At 36.8% G+C, this 20673-nt stretch overlaps 1 protein-coding gene across 10 annotated transcripts in view; it reads right to left on the reverse strand.

Moving 5' to 3' along the window:
• LOC150104358 (intermembrane lipid transfer protein VPS13A-like) overlaps positions 1 to 20673 on the reverse strand; it is a 2072875-nt gene that overhangs the window by 812459 nt on the left and 1239743 nt on the right. For all 10 annotated transcript variants that reach the window (XM_090396324.1, XM_090396319.1, XM_090396320.1 and 7 more), the window contains one exon: positions 3506 to 3634. In XM_090396324.1, the coding sequence (XP_090252450.1) occupies positions 3506 to 3634 (129 nt within the window). The remainder of the gene's footprint in view (positions 1 to 3505; positions 3635 to 20673) is intronic.

The raw sequence follows: 20673 nt of genomic DNA on the forward strand, positions 1-20673 counted from the left end.
TTCACTGATCTCAATAATCATGGACAGACTGAAAATATCAAAGCCACCAATTCTCCTTTATTCATGACATTCCTAGCATTTGTATAAAGAAACATTAATGCATTGTCAGTATTTTTATATTAATTATTATTTCCTCCAGACTTCATTTGAATCTGCATTACAGCATCTCCCAAGGGATTATTCCCACAAGAGGCTACCCTACTACCATCCACTTTTGGCAACTTTAGTTTCCCTGCCCTAATACTGTGACTTGCCCAGAGGACAATATTTTCTTCATATATGTCCTTCCTTCTTGAAGTGCAGTTTATCTCTCACATACTGCTCTCTTCTACCCTGAAAAGCACTCCAGACATCCACATAACTGAAGTGTTTCGTATGACACATTCTTGCTATCACGATGCGCTTCACCTCAACTCTGCATTAACATACCTAGGTAACATGCATACTATCTGCCCTCTAACACTCTTCTACTGCACTACCACAAGGAAGATAACCTCAGATTTCTTGCCACCCGATTCACGCTACCTCTCAGTTTATTCATTATTATTAAGTAACACCGCCAGGGAGTCCAAAGACTTATCGAGGGAGGGCATCTACCCTACAACTCTCTGTTTACTTCACTCAATCCACCAACTACAATGAACCACAATTACCATCATCATCTACGCCACCATCTACCGACTATCAACACTGCTAGTATTTTCACAGACAATCACAAACATTCATGCCCACAGCAGGATTCGAACCCACAGTCTTTTGACTGGAGAGCAGATATGCTGACCACTCGGACAACCAGGTCGGCAACATCCACACAACAATCACCCCATACCCACTTTCACCTCACTTACTTGATACATCTCCCACTGCTTTGTTAATTCCTTGCTGACCTGAATTCCTCACTCTATTTCCTTCAAGACACTTTCCTTTCAGTCCCGATAACCTTCCATCTCTCACTACTGTACTATTTCACCTTCTGATTCCCTCACTTCCATTGGTTCTCCTATTCTCTCTCATTCTATCATTCTTAAAATACTCTCTCTCATTCCTACTCTTGTTCACTTCCTATCATTTTGCCTTCCTCATCTCGTAATATCTTCCCTCACAATTCTGAACTCATTTTTCACGTTTCAGTTCTCTTAGTATATCTCTCCCTCTCCAAATAATCTATTCATACTCAACATTCACCCACCTAACCATCACCATACTCCAAATTTACGACACTCTCTAATGTTATATTCATCCTATTCATCCTCACATCATGCTCATTTTCCAAAATCATGCTACTCATCTTTTTTTGCTGGTATTCACTTGTTTCTGACATGTCATTACCACGGCTACTGAAATTGGCTATACTGATAGTGGTTATAGTGATTTGTTGTTCATACAAGTGGGAAAAACAATATATCTAAAATTATTAGCAGGAATGACAATATAGTCGTGTTTAGAATTCTGCAAGCAAAGGGAAAAAATTATTCAAATCATATTTATTTCAATAAATGTTATTTGAAAAAAAAGCATGATTTTATAAAAAATAAATTTCTTGCGAACAACAACAACAACAAAAAAAGATAAATTTAAAGCAAAATATTAAAATACTGAAGCAGACAATTTCTGATCGTACAGTGTACTTTCTGATTCTTTCTGATTGAAAAACAGTGTACTTTAAGTCCAGCAATCTCAAACATTGCTACTCCATTACAGTTAATTCACAAATAGCTCTAACAGTAAGGAATTAACAAAAACTGAAAGATGGTTCACATATACAAGGTGTCCCAAAATTCATGCAAGAAGTAATTTTGATAGAAAACACAGGTTTTTAATTAAAAATTGTAATTTCTTATTGATTCATAAAGTATACAGTATAGGGTTATGCATGGAATAGCATATCAGGTAAATGGCCTCCATGGCTTTGCTGGCACATACGCACTCTTTTGTCGAAATTTTCCATAACCATTTTGCATAAATGTGGCTGAATTTCGTTGATACAGCGCTCAATTTCCTCCTTCAAGGCATGGGTGGTCGTGGGCTTGTTGGCATAAACCTTAGACTTCAAAAAACCCCAAAGAAAAAAGTCCAATGGTGTTAAGTCACATGATCTGGGCGGACAATTCTGATCACCAAAACAGGAATTACACGACCAGGAAATGGCTCATGCAGTAATTGAATTGTTTCTCGGGCTGTATGGCAAGTAGCACCGTCTTGTTGAAACCACATGTCATCCACATCCATATCTTGCAATTAAGGCACAAAAAACTGGATTATCATGTCGCGATAGCGAGCACCATTAACTGTTATTGCCTTACCAGCCACATTTTCAAAGAAGAATGGACCGATGATGCTTCCAGCCCAAAATCCGCACCAAACAGTGACACGTTGTGGATGCATTTGTTTCTCAACAATCACTCGTGGAATTTCTGAACCCCAAATGCGACAATTTTGTCGATTAACGAAGCCATCAAGATGAAGATGAGCCTCATCGCTGAAGATGATTTTGTTCGAAAAATAAGCATCCACTTGTTGTTGTTCCATAATCCATTCAACGAACTCTCTTCGCTGTGTGTGGTCAGTGGGCTTCAGTTCTTGAGTCAATTGAACTTTGTAAACATAAAGATGCAAATCTTTCGTGAGAATACGCTGTAGAGAGCTTCTCGAAATGCCCAATTCAAGACCACGGTGCCAAATTGATGTTCCTGGACTCTCAGCAACACTCTCACGAACTGCTTCGATGTTTTCTGTTGAACAACTTGTTGAAGGACGGCCAGAGTGTATAAGATCACTAATTGATCCAGTTTCCTTGAATTTTTTAATTAATCTTTTCACAGATGATGAAGTTAAATCACTATTCTGACCATATTTTGTATGAAAATTGTGAACTGTAGCCTGCCAAACCTTCATTATTTTTAAAATATTGCTCAACGATGAAAATGCACTGTTCTTTCGTGTAGCGCTCCATTTTTAATAACCCTGAACTGTCATGCTGTCTTTTTTTTCTTGTTGGCAACACTTTACCGCACAAATGGTGCTAAATTTAAATCTTGCATGAATTTTGGGACACCCTTTACAATCCACCTTGGTAAGCAGAAGATTAACAGGTTAATCTCTCCACTCACTGTACAAATTACAGTCAAGAAAACATTTTGTTACTCGCTACTGTACTTTTTCTTCATCTCAATGGATTCCTGGACACTAGATCTAATTTTAGTCATGAAGTGTATAACATATAAATCTAGTAATATGTGAAATTAATCTGACTATTGATGAATTTCAAACATAGAATAACAAAGTAAATATCGCTGCTACCACTTTATTTCTTAACATGTATTTGGAAGATCCAAAATATAGTATTTTCATAAATAATGCTCCATATATTCAATGTAGTACTTCATCATAAATAACAGCAGCATGATAAACCAATTAGGGATTAAATTTCCCATTAAAAAGAAAAAAATTATGATTATGTAAAATTAATTAACAAAAAATCTTTTATGCTCTTTTTTTATATTACCTTAAATACTATTTCCCATGGTCTATAATGATTTTCCACTTCCATTACTGGTTCCAAAAGTGGCTCCCATGAAGATACTTTTTCATTAAAATACAGTATTTCTAGCTGTAACTGTCCAGTGACATATATCTAATAAAAATAAATAAATAAATAAATAAATGGAAAATGAAGCAATAATATAATAAAATTAGAATAAATAAGAAAAGAAGTATATATGCAGAAGTAAGAAATATACCTTTTAACTATATTCTCTGTATCTTACTATTCATAGGCCATTTAGACAATTATAAAAGTTCAAAGTAGGAAGACCATGAGTTGTGTTATTATTAATTTAATTCTGCATAACCAGGGCCGACCATCTCGGGGGTGCAGTGGGTGCAATGCACCCGGGCCACACAATTGAGTCAGTACACATTTGTGGAAACGTATTATATTTTGAATGTTTTTTTTTTGTTTTTGTTTTCCTGTGCCAAAATCATTTGCAGGTGAGAGGTTTTACAATACGTTTATTTAATCTTTTAATTTTTACCTTTGAAAAATATTTTAGGGCCCCAAAAGGTTTCTTGCACCCGGGCCTCTTTATAGAGAAGGCCAGCCCTGTGCATAACTCACCGTGATTTTAATTCTACATAAATTTTTCTATTGACTGCCACAGCAACCTTCAACAATATGTGAACTCCCCTATGTTTACTATACAAATTATGAATGCACAACTAGCATATCAAACTCTAAAATCAAGGGAGAAATAATACAGATCAATAATACTGAAGGAAACAATTACATCAATTACCTCCTTTCTTTGATTTCAAACCCTATTCACAGTTTTGCCGATGACAATACTCTTCTTTCCTCTTCCATTCGATAAACCCTGCAGTACCCTAACATTAAATGCCTCAAGATCTTCCATAACCAGTGTCTTTAACATTGACCCCCTCAACATCCTGAAATAAGATGACAACTTTGTAAATTTCAGTGAAAAAAAACAAAAAAACTTGAAGACTGCCTTATTACCTGGAAGAAAAATTCTACCTCATCACCTCTCATTTTTGATAAAGTTTCAGTTTTCTTTCAAGATTAATTTTCTCTTCTTGGTTTGACTGTGACATCCACTTTATCCTGGCACAAACATATTACTTAGACATATTAAACATACTATTTAGTGTTAAATATAACACTGTGCCTTTTCTATAGGTATTTTCATGTGCATTGCTCTTCTGATTAGGTTGCTACCATTCCTCCAATTTCTTCTAACCATGTAAGAACTGAGCCCACTGGCCAACACTGTCCATCTCCAAACACACTGAACTAACTTCTCATCACCTTCCTTCATTCCACCCATCTCTATTCTTTGGAACAATCTTCCCCTTACTGCTTTTCCCATTGAGTACAACCTTCCACTCTTTAAGAAACATATCAACAGGCTATATTTTCTCCTTAAACACTTGGACACACACATGGCATTGTAGTGTTATAGGTCTTGTAGCCTTTCATGTGTGGGGTTAAAAAAAATAAAAATAAAAATATATAAAAAACTAAAATAAAATATAAATAAATAAATAAAATAAATAAAATAAATAAATTATTTTCTAGGGAAATATTTTTACAGCTCTGTCAAAACAATATAAAAACCCTAATTTAGAAGATACATCCATTAAAGACATTGGGAAAAATAGTACTAAGTCAATCTTATTCAGTATTTAAACTTGTAAGTAGGCCAACCTTGGGACCGCATGACACATTTAATAAGAACATCACCAACTAATCTCTTGGACAACATAGTCCCACCGCATGAAAGATGCACACATGCACGTAGACAAGGCACAGTTTGTATAATGAGTCAAAATAGCAACATTTCTTCTTCAGTTTTTTTACAGAACAGGAAAAAACATGATGTTTATGAAGTAAATCAATGAAACCATTCGATATTTCTAGGATGCATTACACTCCAGTTGTTCTTCCAAATTCGCATTGCATTGTCATTCCTGAGATGGCAAAAATGAGAATTAACTAAAACATTATGATGGAATTTAGATAATAGAGTGCATATTGTTTCTAACTCTCTTGAAAGGAAAAAAAGATTTTCATATCTTGCAGTTGACAGGAAGCCCTTCAGTGGCTCAAAAAGGGTTCCGTCTTTGGGTAGTGAAGGAACAAGAATGCTACCCAGATGGAAGTCTATAGATCTAGTCAGGGGCTAGGATAAATGCCCTTCCTACCAGGCTTGTATAGCCAAGGTTAGGGATAATATAGATACTTTATGTAGCACTTGTTGTGGACTCAGACAGACTATGACACTATAACATGATGTAATATGTACCATCATAAAGAAGTGAATAACAAATATTAGAACGAAAGTAACCAGCATGTGTTAGTATAATGAATGAAAGAATTTGAAGAAAGGGGGGGGGGGGTCATTAGTGGATGTGGAATCAAATAGATGACAAAAGGAATAAAAAGGGAATTGGAGAAGAAAAAGAGATTGTGGAATATATATAAAGAGAGAGTGGAGAGCAGTTACAAGTAATATAAGGGTCAGACTAGGAAATGAACTAGTATTGTAAGAGACAAACATTACAATATGAGAGGAGACTGGGACTGCAAGGAGAATCCCAAGGAGTTTTTTTGCTATGTGGTGAGTAGGAGGAAAAATGATAGTGGATGGATTATCTTGCTGGGTAGAAATGGAAATCAGGTGACCAAAGTAGATGATATAGTTGAGCTATTTAATGATCACTTTATTAGTGTTATATCCTGGTACGACAGACTTTATTTCTAGATGGATAATGACTGTGAAGTAATATTTTTATTTAGTGTATGGCTCAAACATGAAAAGTTACTTTACAGTAATTTTTAGTATATATAAACATATAGTATAAAATAGACAAACTATTTAAACATGGTATGAAACAATCATAAAGAGGATACTCAGGAATAAACTACAACTGTTTTATCTAGGTTGCCTACCCAATCAAACACTTAGTCTAAATAAAAAGTTTAAATCCAATTCAACACTTAGTGTTGAATTGGATTTAAATGGTATTGATGCAAACACAGATTGATAAGAAAATAACTATTTATTAACTTAAAAGCTAACATTTCACTGTATTATATCCAGCATCTTCAGAGCACACAAACAAAGTTTGTTACAAATGCGAGACAACCACAATCTGGTGTAACAGTGGGGCTAGTATAAGTAATTGCAGCATGCAAACACAAGACTAAAATCCTAATAAGGAGCCATTTAAGTTTAAAAAATAAAAACAACAACAACAACAAAAAAAAAAGTAGTCCAAAGGTTTGAAAAAATAGTAATCTTTGAAAGTTTTGAAAAAAAAAAATAAATAAATAAATATTAATTTGGTCTTAGGATGACTGTCTCCCAAATCTTTGGTAGATTTATACAGCGTCTGATTGTCTGATTTGGTTATTTAATGTGGTTATTATTGCATTGCTCTTTTAGAGCCATTATTTCTTTATGTGGGATATTATTTTTGGGAGGCTTAGAATGAATTAGGATATCGGCTACGTCTAACTTAATATTATTGGCTATTGCTGGAGGCAAGTCTTATATCCCACGTTCAACGGAAGCCATTATTTTGGTTTTGGGAACATCTTTAGAAGTAATGGCAAAATTGTGTCTACGACTTAATGCACTTGTGGCTTCTTTGGTTAAGTTACTGATGATAAGTTCACAATGATGTCATCTTGATGTAATTGCGGCCGCTGCGTAGCACTGCATTGCTGGTGGATTTCAAATTTCTTCAGGTGCCGGTTTTCAACTTTAGCGAATTCTTTGTTGTCTGTTGAGTCGGAGATTCTATCCAGGATATCCCATAGCTCCAGGTTCAAAATGCCAGATAGTATATCACGTAGTGCACTGATGGAAGAATTTATTTTTGAAAGTTCTCGGCGAGTAGTGTATACCTGTTCACGTAATAGTGCTAAACTCGCTCGTTTATAAATACATTGGGCTTTGGCCGAGTGAAACTTGTTCTTAATTTTTATACAGATTGGCATCAAATTGGTACCTCGGCACCTTTTTAAGAAGGCTAACTTGTTCAGTTGGCACGCCAATTTCACTTTCCACTTACCATATTGTCGTGCCTTGAGTATGATATTATCTCCATGAAGAATATTTAACCGCGTGGATAAATAAATGGCTTCTGTTGAACGTGTGATATACGACCTGCCTCCAGCAATAGCCAATAATATTAGATTAGACGTGGCCAATATCCTAATCCATTCTAAGCCTCCCAAAAATAATATCCCACATAAAGAAATAATAGCTCTAAAAGAGCTACGCAATAATCACCACATTACAATAACCAAATCAGACAAAAGAAATGCAACTGTAGTAATGGATACAACAGAATATGAAAGCAAAATGCACACACTTCTCCAAGACTGGTCAACATATCAAATTATAGATTGAGATCCCACCAACTGACAAAAGAATAGGGTGTCGAAGTTATTGAACAAAGTCACTTCCTGGCCAAAAGAAACAGTCAACAAACTCAAACCCTTTCACGTTAAAACACCCAGAATATACGGAGCTCCAAAAATTCACAAACAAGGTACACCTTTACGCCCTATTGTAGATAGTATAACAGTCCCACATATACACTAGCTAAACATTTAGCCAAACTACTAGCCACTTGCACAAACAATTCTCCCTCTTTTGTTAAAAATTCTACCCACCTAAAAAGTATTTTAGAAAACCACACCTTAAATAGTTCAGATCTAATGGTTAGTTTTAATATCACCTCATGATTCACTAATGTACCATTGACTGAAACACTTAACTTACTAAATTCACAATTTTCCCCTGATATATTTCAGTTATTTAAATTCACAGTATAGGCAGGTTATTTTACATGGAAAGGGAAAATATACAAACAATTAGATGGAACAGCTATGGGATCCCCCCCCCCCTTTCCCCCCCCCCCCCCTAAGCCAACTTCTACATAGAACATCTGGAAAAGCTAGCTATCAACACAGCCACTCTTAAACCTAGTATCTGGCTACGCTATGTTGATGATGCATTTGCTATTTGGCCACATGGCCCAGACACACTGAATGCATTTTTAGTGCATCTAAATAGCCAGCACCCTAAAATCCACTTTACAATGGAACTAGAAGCCAATGACTGCCTACCCTTCCTGGACACACTGATCACACGTCTTCTAGAAGGTTCCTTATAATTTTCGGTTTATAGAAAACCCACACATACAGGGAGATATTTACACAAACAATCACACCATCACCCTTCTCAACAATATGGTATCTTAAAAACACCAACCCATAGAGCTAGAGCAATCTGTTCAAATGACATTGCTCTCACTGCTGAACTTTCTCACCTGCATCACACCTTCCTAACCAATGGATATAATCCCCATAAGATAGATAAAATACTAAACGCTATCCAGAAATCCTCCCCACTATCTACCACAGAAGACTACAACAAAACTATCACCATTCCATACATTAAAGGCACATCTGAAGAGATATCTAGGGTGCTTAACAAACACCAACTGCGCACTGTATTTAAACTTTATGTGAAATTGGAAACTCTCATCCTTTCACCTAAGGACAGATTCACTCCTTTATCACATCAAGGAGTCAATGAAGTGCCCTGTTCATGTTGTTGAACAGGGCACTTCATTGACTCCTTGAAGTTCCCTGTTCATGTTGTTGAGCCTACTTGGATAGACAGGAAAAACTGTGGACATTCGTCTCAGTGAACACAAAAAATATATCCAGTGCTTTCGCTATGGCAAGTCGGGTCTGGCAGACCATGCTTTGGATATCCCAGCACACAGGATCAATTGGAAAAAAACAAAAATACTGCAAAGAAGCTTCTACAAGTCAGAGAGGTTGTTCCTGGAATCAACAGAAGCCTTAAAACAAATAAATAAATATTAATATTTATTTATAATAAATTTAGCTTAATCCTTTATCCAAGTGTGAGCAAACAAATTTTGTGCCTGAAAATATCTTCAGGATTGAGGTAAGGTGGTGCATCTGTTGGCAACTCGTAGCAAAGGTGGATCAAGTTCTCATCGCTCCTTGTCTCAGTATCTCCCACATAATGCAAAGCACATCTCATTGCTGACATGAATAATGCTATTCATTAAGGGAAGGGCCACTACCCAGACTGGTTTCGACCTTTCTTGAGGTCTCATTAAAATAGTGCAAAATAAACTTCTAATATTTATTTATTTTTATTTTATTTTTTAAAACTTTGGACTACTATTTTTCAAAATTTTCAAGACTACTATTTGGACTACCATTTTTTCTAAACTTTGGACTACTGTTTTTATGTTTTTTTTTTAAACTTAGGTGGTGCTTTATTAGGACTTAGTCTTGTGTTGCATGCTGCAATTACTTATACTAGCCCGATTGTTACACTGGATTGTGGTTATCTTGCATTTGTAACAAACTTTGTCTGCTCTGAAGATGCTGGATATAATACCAGCAAAATATTAGCTTTTAAGTAAATAAATAGTTAATTTCTTAACCTGTGTTCGCATCAATACCGTTTAAATCCAATTCAACATGTGTGATGAACACATAAGCTTATTAATGCGGTTAAACCCTTAGTGCAGCAGTTTACTGGATAAGCATGGATGAAATCCAACAGGTGAAATCCAACACGGTGAGCATATTCTACTGTGATGTGACTAATTGTCTGGAAGAGGCAATCATGTCTCATTTGCAAAAGTGGTCTGTACATCTGCCATGATTGGTGTGAATTATGTTAAGGGAAGACAAAGTTTTCCATGGCCATGGTAGATCAAAACCTGAAGGCCTCTGGCTTGGGTCCACTAATTCATGGAAGTCCCGTGTTGAAGTATTACACCAGAACTCTTTCCACTTCTCCTTCGTGTTAAAATTTGTCCCTGCAAGATTTTTCACTGTTAGGATTGGAAGGTGCCTCGACTTTAGACTATTTATTTCTAGGAGCAGAATGTCTTCATGGATTGTAAGATCTTGGGTTTCCATGATTTTACTATATTCACGTAGAAGAACGTAAGATCTGTGGAGGTGGAATATGACTTAGCCCTGGGAGCTAGTAGATTGTGGCTGACTTCACAGTTCCAGAAATAAGGTGGATAGTGGTATTAAGCTGAGCAATGACCAAGTGCACATGGGCTCTGTTCAGCCATACAGGTGAACAGTATTCAGCTGCATAGTAAACAAGACCAAGAGCATTGCAGCGAAGTATTGCTGCTGAGGCACCTCAAGTTGTTCTGCAGTTTCTGCAGAATGTTGTTTCATGTTTTTAACTTCGATGATATATTAATCAGATGTGATTTAAAGTAGAAAGAGTTCTATCTAAAGTGACATCCAGATATTTCAGGAATCTGTTGTAACATAGCAGTTTGTGATTGAAATAGAGAATCAGTTCTTTGTTAGCCTGATTATTCAAGTGGAAGCATTAAACTTCTGATTTACTCGAGTTTGGGCGTAATCTCCATTTATTATTATTATTCAGGCCTCCATGGAGTCAAAAGATTCATCGTGGGAGGTCCTTCCTAAGAAACACAAAGTCTATCAAGACTCATCGAGGGGAGGTCCCCCCCCCCCTAAGAAACACAAAGTCTATCATACCACACCTTGAACTCGTCGACTATTCACGTTCTCACCACTCCATTAGGTAACGCATTCCATGGCCCAACCACCCTCCACGCAAAAAACCACTCCTCACCCTCTTGCTCACAGTTTCCTTTCGCAACTTCCAGAGATGGCCTCTTGTCATCACTCCTTCCCGCTGTTCAACCAAGTGAAAGAACTCCCCAGTATCAACCCTGTAACCACCTCTCAACAGTTTAAAAGTCTCGATCATATCATCTCTCCTTCTTCTATCCACAAAACTCTGCAGTCCACATTTTCTCAGCCAATCCTCATAACTATCATTGTACAGTCCTGAAAACGTCTTTGTTATCCGCCTTTGCACATTTTCACAGTTAATTTATCCCCTTCAAATCCTGGAGACCAAATCTGAGAACAATAGTCCACGTGTGGTCTGATCAGGGTCTTATACAACAGAATGATAACTATTTTATCTCTGCAGGTCAGTGTCCTTCTCAATATTGCAGCACTCCTCTGTGTTACCTTCACCACCTTTGCAATATGTCCCGTAAATTTCAGGTTTCTATCAATCATCAACCCCAGATCTCTTGTCTCCTCTACTTCTTCCAGTATAACTCATCCCACAGAGTATGCAGTGTCCCATCAATGTGTCGCAAACCTCAAGACCTTATATTTTGCTGCATTAAACCGACACCCCCCATTCGTTTGCCCATCTATCTAGCTTATTCAAATCCTCTTGCAGGGCTGTCACATTTGCACTATTGCTAATAATCCTTCCCAGCTTCGTATCATCTGCAAACAACTGAATATCTCCTTGCAATACACTGACAATGACATTGATATAAAGGTTAAACAATATAGGTCCCAGTTCTGAGCCCTGTGGAACCCCACTTGTAACCCTCTGCTTCCTTGAAACTGCCCCACCACACACAACTTTCTGATACCTATTGGACAGCCAATCCTGAATCCAGTTGACCAATCTGACATCCAGACCCATGTGCTTCAACTTAAATATCAGCTTATCATGTGACACCCTGTCAAATACCCTCGCTAAGTCTAAGAAAATGGCAGTATATGCCTTTCCCTCATCTAATGCTCTTGTAACTTTATCATTAAAGGCTAGCACATTGCTAAAACAAGAGCGCCCCTTCACAAATCCACGTCGACTCTAACAAATAACATTACTCTCATCTGCCCAAAGCTGTATATGGTCCCTCACTAATTTCTCCGAGATCTTAACAACTACTGATGCAAAACACAGTTAGATACTTCCAATCTGCTACCGCCCTTATGCAATGGCACTATCTTACCTTCCTTCCATTCCATGGGCACCTTTCCCGCAGCCAGACTTTCATTGAAAAGCCAGGTCAAAGGCACTGTCAGTTCCCTAGCACATTCTCTCAAAACTCGTGGTGAAATACCATCCAGTCCCACAGCTTTACTGACATCCAGCTCAGTATTTGAAACTCACTCTCCTCCTGTACCTCTAAACCTCGAACCTGCCCTATCCCTCTAGCATTAAAACTTACTCCTCCGGGATGAAATACTCCAATAAAGTGTTCATTGAACAATTCCACTATGTCCTCTGCATCAGTCACTTTATTCCTATTTTTATCCCACAATATCATTCTTCCACAGTCATTTCTCCTCCTACTGGCCACATATCTAAAAAATTCCCTAGGATTTTCTTTGGATCTTAGGGCTAATCTCCTCTCATTTTCCAGTTTCGTCTTCGTTACTATACTTGTCACTCTTCTGGCCTGTGTCTTATACTCTTCATGCATCTTCTCTTCAGCTGTCTCCTTATATCTCTATCCATAGCCTCTTTTTCACATGCAGTTCCTGTTTAATATTGTTTGTCATCCACTTTACTCCAAATTGTGTCCTCTGCTTCACTCGTGGTATACAACTTGCCATTGCTGCTAACAAATATTCCTTCATAATTTCCCAAGCACTAATGATATCCCAGTCTTCCAATTCCTCCCTCCATGAAACTTCCCCAAGTTGACATCTAAGACTATTATAATCACCTGCTTTATAATTCCACATACATTCCCATCTCTTTGATACTCCTGCATGTTTATTCATTTTCCAAGTCAAAACCATATGGTCACTCTCTCCAACTGGTGGGAGATATGTCATCTCAGTTATTATCAACTCTTCTGATGCTGTAACCAAATCAAAAACTCTTGAACCTCTTGTTCCCTCTATTACATGTTGCCTAAGACATTTCTCCCTCAAGAAATCTAGAAATTCCATTCCCTTATTGCTACATGCATCTTCCTCTCCCCAGTTTATACTACTGTAGTTAAAATCTCCCATAACAATCATTCCTCTTTCACTTGCCAAACTCAACTGTCTAAACATTTCCTGGTCCCCACCCTCTATACGCCTGGGTCTGTAGCAACACCCCACTAAATATCCTTTCTAGCCCACCTCTACCTCATACAAATTTGCAGACGTATGCATCCAGGACTTTATGGTCATTTGTTAGTATGTCTTCCGTTATAGTAAAGTTGGTGTATCTGGTGGCTAGAGCAATGTCATCATCATAACAAAACTTCTTGGAGGCTGTAGTAGGCAAGTCTGCAATGTATAAGTTAAATAGGAGGGGAGCCAAGACAGCTCCTTGTGGTAATCCATTATCCAGTGTTCTTTGTTTACTTCTATTCTCATCTATAACCACTTGGAACAGAGAGTTCCTTAGCATGTTTTCAATTAGTTTAGCTATTGTTCTGCAATGGACCACACGAAGGTACTTGCAGATTGCACTTTGCCTCCAGACTATATCATAAGCTGCAGTAAAGTCTACAAAAGCTACATCTGTTTTCAGGTGTTGTTGGTAGCCTGCCTCTATGTGTGTGTGTGTGTGGTAAGTGACAAAACATGATCATAGATCATGTTTTGTCACTTACAAAGCCTACTCCAAGCTTTGCTCATGTCTGAATCCAGCCTGTTCCACTGGGACTTGTTCCATTATTTTAGGGGCAATTCTATTGAGGATGAGCCTTTATAGCAGCTTATAACAGGTGCTAAGCAGGACAACTGGTCGGTAATTTTCTGGTTTTAAAATTGGGATAATTTTTCTTCTCTTAAGTTCTTTCAGAAGTCTACCAGTCTGGAGGATGTCAGAGAAAAAACAAGCCAACTACTGTCGAGCTTTTTGTCCTAACTTCCACAGGAAGTCGGGATGAATACCATCGAGACCTGGAGCTTCGACTGGTTTCATATCTGTTAAAGCAATGTTAATATCTTCAAAAGTGAAAGGTTGCAAATATAAAGGGTGTGATGGTCTACTATTCTTCGAAAGTGTAAATTCTCTTTTTATTTGAATAGCATGCTGTTTGTTCTTGACAGTAATCTTTATATATAGACTATATGTGATGTGTATTGGTTAGGAGAAATAACTGATTGTTCCTGGACAGTTGGGGTGCCACTACCTAGAAGGTTCCATGCCTTCCTACTGGAGTGCTAAAAATCAAGTCTTTCTACTGTCTCAGTCCATTTCTTCTGTCAGTTGGGTCATGGCTGTGAATAAGTTCATCTGCAATACCAGGGTCACCACTGTCTAGGTATTCTTGATACAGGTTTTATGATAGACTTTATGTTGACTTCTCATGATGAGTCTTTTTGACTCTATAGAAGTCAGGAAAATAATAAGAAGAAAAAGAAGAAAAAGAAAGCCTAATGTTTAGTAATCAAGAAATGGTAAGATTGTTGTCCTGGATATCCAAATCTGGGGATCTAACTGCGACCTAGACTGGGTGAATGACAATAAGATAAATTATTATGACAGGTACTATACGACACTGTTTAGAAAAATATGGCATGCTGCCAGCTTTTTTTTTTTTTTTTATTAACTTGGTCATATAGAGGAGTGTGGTGTGCAAAGTATTAAGAATGCACTAGTGTTAGATTTTAGTGCCCTAGACATTAAAATACTTTCACTCTGAGCTCTTCAAGGAAAGTTGGTCACATGTTTTAATATCAATAAATGCAAGGTGTTTGTATCTCTGCATTACACTTTGGAATACAGAGATATAAAGCTGTGTACTGTATTGGTGGAGATGTACTTCAAGAAGTGGATGAGATTTGGGATCTTGGAATGATGGTAGACAGCTGACTAAAGTTCAGAGGGCACATCGGAAGAGTTGCAAAACTGCAAATTGTATTGTTGCTGCTATGATAAAAAGCACATTGTTCAGGCCATGTATGAACTATTGTGCTAAAATTTGGTCATTGATCACTTAGTTTTCATTGTGATGTGGAAACACTGAAGAGGATTTCGTTTTGGTTATTCAAAGATGAATAACCAAAATGAAATCAGGACGCTGGAGTGTTGGTTATGAAAAGCGTTTGAGAGAATGTGGATACAGAGGTTGCTAGATAGGAGGAAAGAGGAGGTTATGATAGAGATTTTCAAATTAGTTAAGGAATTCTGTCAGACTAATACAGAAGAAATTATAAAGAGAATGGATGTTAAGATTGGAACAACAAGAACTCATTCCTGGACATTGCATAAAGGATATGATGAAGAAGGGTGTGAGAAGTAGATTTTTTAGGTGGAGATTTCTTACTGAGTAGAATGTATTGCCTGAGTCCATTGTGAGTGTAGGTAATGTATATAACTTCAAAGCTCATTATGATAGACATGTTGCTGGTTGAGTGGGCCTCCCACTATTAGTCTGTTGACACCATATAGGTTACCAAATAATAATAATAATATTGGATTAATGAATTCAAGATCAGAGTAATTAAAGAATTTCATCAGAGGATGTCATAATAAATCTCCTCCAGTTAGTGAGAGTGAACACTTCAATATGTAGCCATTACCTGGCTGGTTACTAACCATGTGAGGACTTCTGTGAGGAAAGGGAATATGTGGAACCACAAGGCTATGAGAAGCTCAAGTGACAGCTTGAAGCTGTAACATGGAATGAGGAATTAGGTGGAAAGGAGATCAATGTTGCTTGGGTGATATTCAAGAACTATCTAGTACAAGCAATGTATACCAAGGGTCAGAAGGTCATACGTCATAAACAAGGTAGGTTAAATAAGGTAGGTTTGAAAAGGATGAATGAAGAGATTAAGCATGCAATACAGAGAAAGAAGGTATTATGGAGGCAACATAATATAAGTGGTAATAATCAGTTCCGTGAAGAGTACAAAGAACAAACAAGGAGGGTCACTCAGATGGTAACAGTAGCAAAAGAAGTATGAGCAGTAGTTAGCCAATGCCAAAAAAAAATTCCTACAGTTTTTTTTTTTTTCAATATGTAGCCAGCGAAAAAAAAGATGACTATGGTAAGATGACATGGATTGCAGAGAATGGGATAAGGTTGACTATTGTGGAGAATATAGTTGAGATATTTAATGAGCAGTTCATAAAGATCTTTCACTCTTGTGAATGTGACATTACTGAAAGTTTGAGAGGAATGGATGAGGAGGAGAAGGAGACACTGACTGTGTTTGAGTAAGAAGTACATGTGAAATTGAGTAGATGCTAATAAAGTTTGGACTTGATGATATATTGCCAGGTATTTTTGAAAGAAAGTGCCATGGAGTTGATATCTGCCTTGGCATATTTGTTTGATATGAGTCTTATATTGGGTGAAGTTCCACAGGAGTGAAAGGAAGAGAAGATCGTATCACTTCATAAATTATTTCATGCTATTCAGCTTTATTCCTCTTTAAGGACAGAAAATTTTAAGGACATTACCTTCATATCTAACTTTCATGACATAAACATAAGACTTTATGTATGGAAATAATAGGTAATCTATTAGTAAAAAAATATAACACTTTTCAGCTGCTTGCAATTCCATAAACAACTGATTACTGGGACCCAGAGAGGAAAAAAGTAGTGGTTGGAATAATTAAATAGCAAAGAAATAGTATTGATATAGATAAGAAAACACACTATGAAAAGTATGAAATATGAAATGATAAAAAAGTAGATATTTATAATTCAGTTACTGTGAGAGGTCTTAGTGAGAGCCTATGTCTGTGTGTGTATTGCATGGGGAGGGGGAGTTGTGATTGGAATACTTCTAACCTAACAAAAAATGTAAATAAATTCGACACATAGGACGTCTCAGATAATGTCACCATATAATTAACAATGGTTAAGAAACTGAATTATTATTAGTGGAATGAGTATTCTCCAAACAACAGCAATAATAATAATAATGTGTTGTTTTGTTTTTCAACTGCAAGTTCATTTAAAATACAACTGAATATAAATTTGTAATGTTTTAAAAATTAGCCTGAAAATAAGAATATAAAGCAATTTAACATAACATGTTGTTCAGAAAAGTAGAATGAGGTGTTCTCAAACAAGAACAGTGTATCTAAATCTATAAGAGTAATGATATGACATGCATATTTCCATATATCAGAAAAGTTTAAGAAAAATAAGTAATGTTCAAACCGTATTATATCACAATAAATATATTGTTTGATAGCATCAATTTTTTCAGAATATTTTAAAATAATTTTTTAATACAAGTTTTGGAAATTAGAATGAAAATAACTTCACAATATTAGCAGTAACACACTTCCAATATGAAGATATCTCTTGGAAATAACCAAAATGTTTATTTGGAATTTCCTAAGAAATGAACTTCAGTGCAAACTACAAAATGAATCTCAACAAGTAAATCATGTATCCGCGACACACGTATTGTTTCACGCGCACTACTATTTTGTTATTGAAATAGAATTGTCAGTTAACGTATAGCTTGTAATTTTTGTTTCTTTGCTTTCCTGATTGTACCTGAAAGGTTGCTTATGCTTGGATCCGACGAAACTTTTATAGTTTCTATATTCGGCACCAAACTCCTGTAATTTCTATATTCGGCTTTGAAATAATGTTGGATCTAATATCCATGTATAATTTTGCATCACCGAAGTGAAGCCTCTTGTCTCTTTATTTCGGTAATTCTTGGTACCTTTTAAAATGTGACACTTTTTGGCAACTCATACAGGAAAGAATGACTTCTGCATCACTTCAACCTGCGTATTTTGCATCTGGCTCCAACTGATGAGACCTCAACAAAGGTTGAAACTAGTCTGGGTAGTGACCTCATCCCATAATGCATAGCATCATACATGTCTGCAAGAAGATGTGCTTTGCATTATGGAGAATACTAAGGAAAGTGATCAGAACTTACCCCACGTTTGCCACGATTTGCCCCTGTCTGGAAAGGTTGCTTAAGCTTGGATCCACTAAATTTTATAGTTTCTATATTCGGCACGAAACTCTTGTAGTTTCTATATTCGGTTTTGAAATAATATTGGATTCAATATCTACTTAATTTCCATATATTTCCTTTGCTAACAGAAGTCTTCATATGGATAACCACAACCTAGGTGATAATTTTATTATCTCTCTCTCTCACCATCTGGTGGGAAATGAAAAAACCCACTAACAATCATATCATCAACAACCATGGGTCCAATGCCCGTAGGTGTCATGTCTGCTGCCATCTTGATATGATTCTTCCATTGCATTCAGTTTTGTGCAAGATGACTCAATTTGTGTATGGAGTTTCCACACCATTTGAGATGTCTGCTGCCATCTTGATATGATTCTTCCATTGCATTCAGTTTTGTGCAAGATGACTCAATTTGTGTATAGAGTTTCCACACCATTTGAGATGTCATCGCCGCATTCTTTCTTTGGTCTTCTTCTTTTGTTGTTTCCTTCAATCATTCTGAACAGCAACGTTTTTATTTTTCTCTCATCATTTATTCTACATATATTGCTAAATAGACATAGTTTCCTTTTGATTATTTTCTGGATCAGGTTTTCTTCTGGTTGTATTCGTCTGTAGATTTCCTCATTGTTCACTTTCTGTATCCAGCTTATTCTCAAAATCTTTCTATAGCACTTATTCTCAAATGCCAATATCCTCCTTTCAGATTCTGTCAGGAGTACCCAGGCCTCGCATCCATAGAGCATGCTGCTGAAGATACAGGTTTCTACAATGTGCAGTTTAGTTTGCATCTTTATAGCTCAGCTCTTCCATATTTTGTCCATGACTTTTAAAATAGTTGTTGCTCTGGCTATTCTAATTTTAACAATCACATACTCTGATGAAATGATCCCATCTAAAGGTCTCAATCCTGGTGTGCCCTCCTTTACATACTGCCTAAGATAGTTGTCTCTGAAGAAGTTGATAAATTTCAACTCTTCATTCAAATCTTCATGCTAAATGGCATCTATTCTGTACCACCATAATTAAAATCACCGTTCCATTGTTCACTGACCATGTTGCTAATGCATTTCTTTATCACCTCTCTTCACAATGCATGGCCTATAGCAACATTGAACTCAATCACGCTTCATGTAAACCACCAACTCACTTGATGACTCAAAACCTTGGCACTATGAGGACTGCTTGAAAAGTTTGGTAAAAAAAGTAAGTTAAACACATTTTTTTTGGAAAAAATCACCTTAATTTCTCAACATAGTCTCCATTGAGGTCTACACATTTGGTCTAGCGAGTTTCCAATTTTTTCATCCCATCTAAAAAATAGGATTTGTCAAATTGTGCAAAATAGTCATTGAAAGCCTTGATGACATCTTTATTAGAGGAAAAATATTTCCCACCGAGCCAAATTTTTAAGTTTGGGAACGAGAAGAAGTCGCACACAGGGTCAAGTCTGGTGAATATGGAACCAATTTGAACCTCAATTCATGCAATTTTGCCATTGCGAAGGCCAATGTGTGGGATTGTGTATTGTCTTGATGAAAGACACTTTTTTTTTGTGTGCCAATCTTGGCCGTTTTTTCTTCAGTTCTTCTTTTAAACGGTCCAACAATGACACAGAACAGACTCCTGTCATTGTCTTATCCTTTTCCAAATAGTCTATCATGATAATTCCTTGGGAATCCCAAAATGCAGTGGCCATCACCTTCCCAGCTGACAAAATGGTTTTTACTTTTTATGGTGCTCTTTCACTGGGCAATGTCCACTGTTTTGACTCCTGCTTGGAACTCAGGTGTGTAATGGTGAATCCAAGTTTCGTCTGCAGTCATGAATTGACACAAAAAATCCTGCAAATTGCGATTAAACATCACCTGTCTTTTTGCATGCGTTTTTGATCAACAATCAACAAACAAGGCACCCGTGGACTTATGACTACATTTAAACTCATTTATCCAAAAATAAATCGTCTTTCATGCTGGTGCAGAGTCCCCATGAACTGCATCTAACTCAGCTTTCATCTGCGCAGCCATCCACTTCTTTAAATAAAAGTGTTTTATCACTGCTCGAAACTTGTTTTTCCTCCATTTTTATGAAAAATGTGAACTTGATCATTTTAAATGTTTGCCAAACGAGAACTACACGTCACACATGGCTAAAATTTTGCCAGGGGTCATGAAAAAGATCATATGTGCCTACAATGGTATGAATGAATGAATCGTGTCACCATCTATTGGAGATTTACCAAACTTTCCAAACAACTCTTGTATTTACATCTCACATCTCCATTTCTGTGGACATAATTTATTTCTGGCCTAATTGCTGGCCTGGTTGGCTGAGTGGTTAGCGTATCCGTTCTCCAGC

Source organism: Typopeltis vanoorti, chromosome 8, assembly GCF_054136105.1.
Source record: "Typopeltis vanoorti isolate ZY-2024b chromosome 8, IOZ_Tvanoo_1.0, whole genome shotgun sequence".
Lineage (NCBI taxonomy): Eukaryota > Metazoa > Arthropoda > Arachnida > Uropygi > Thelyphonidae > Typopeltis > Typopeltis vanoorti.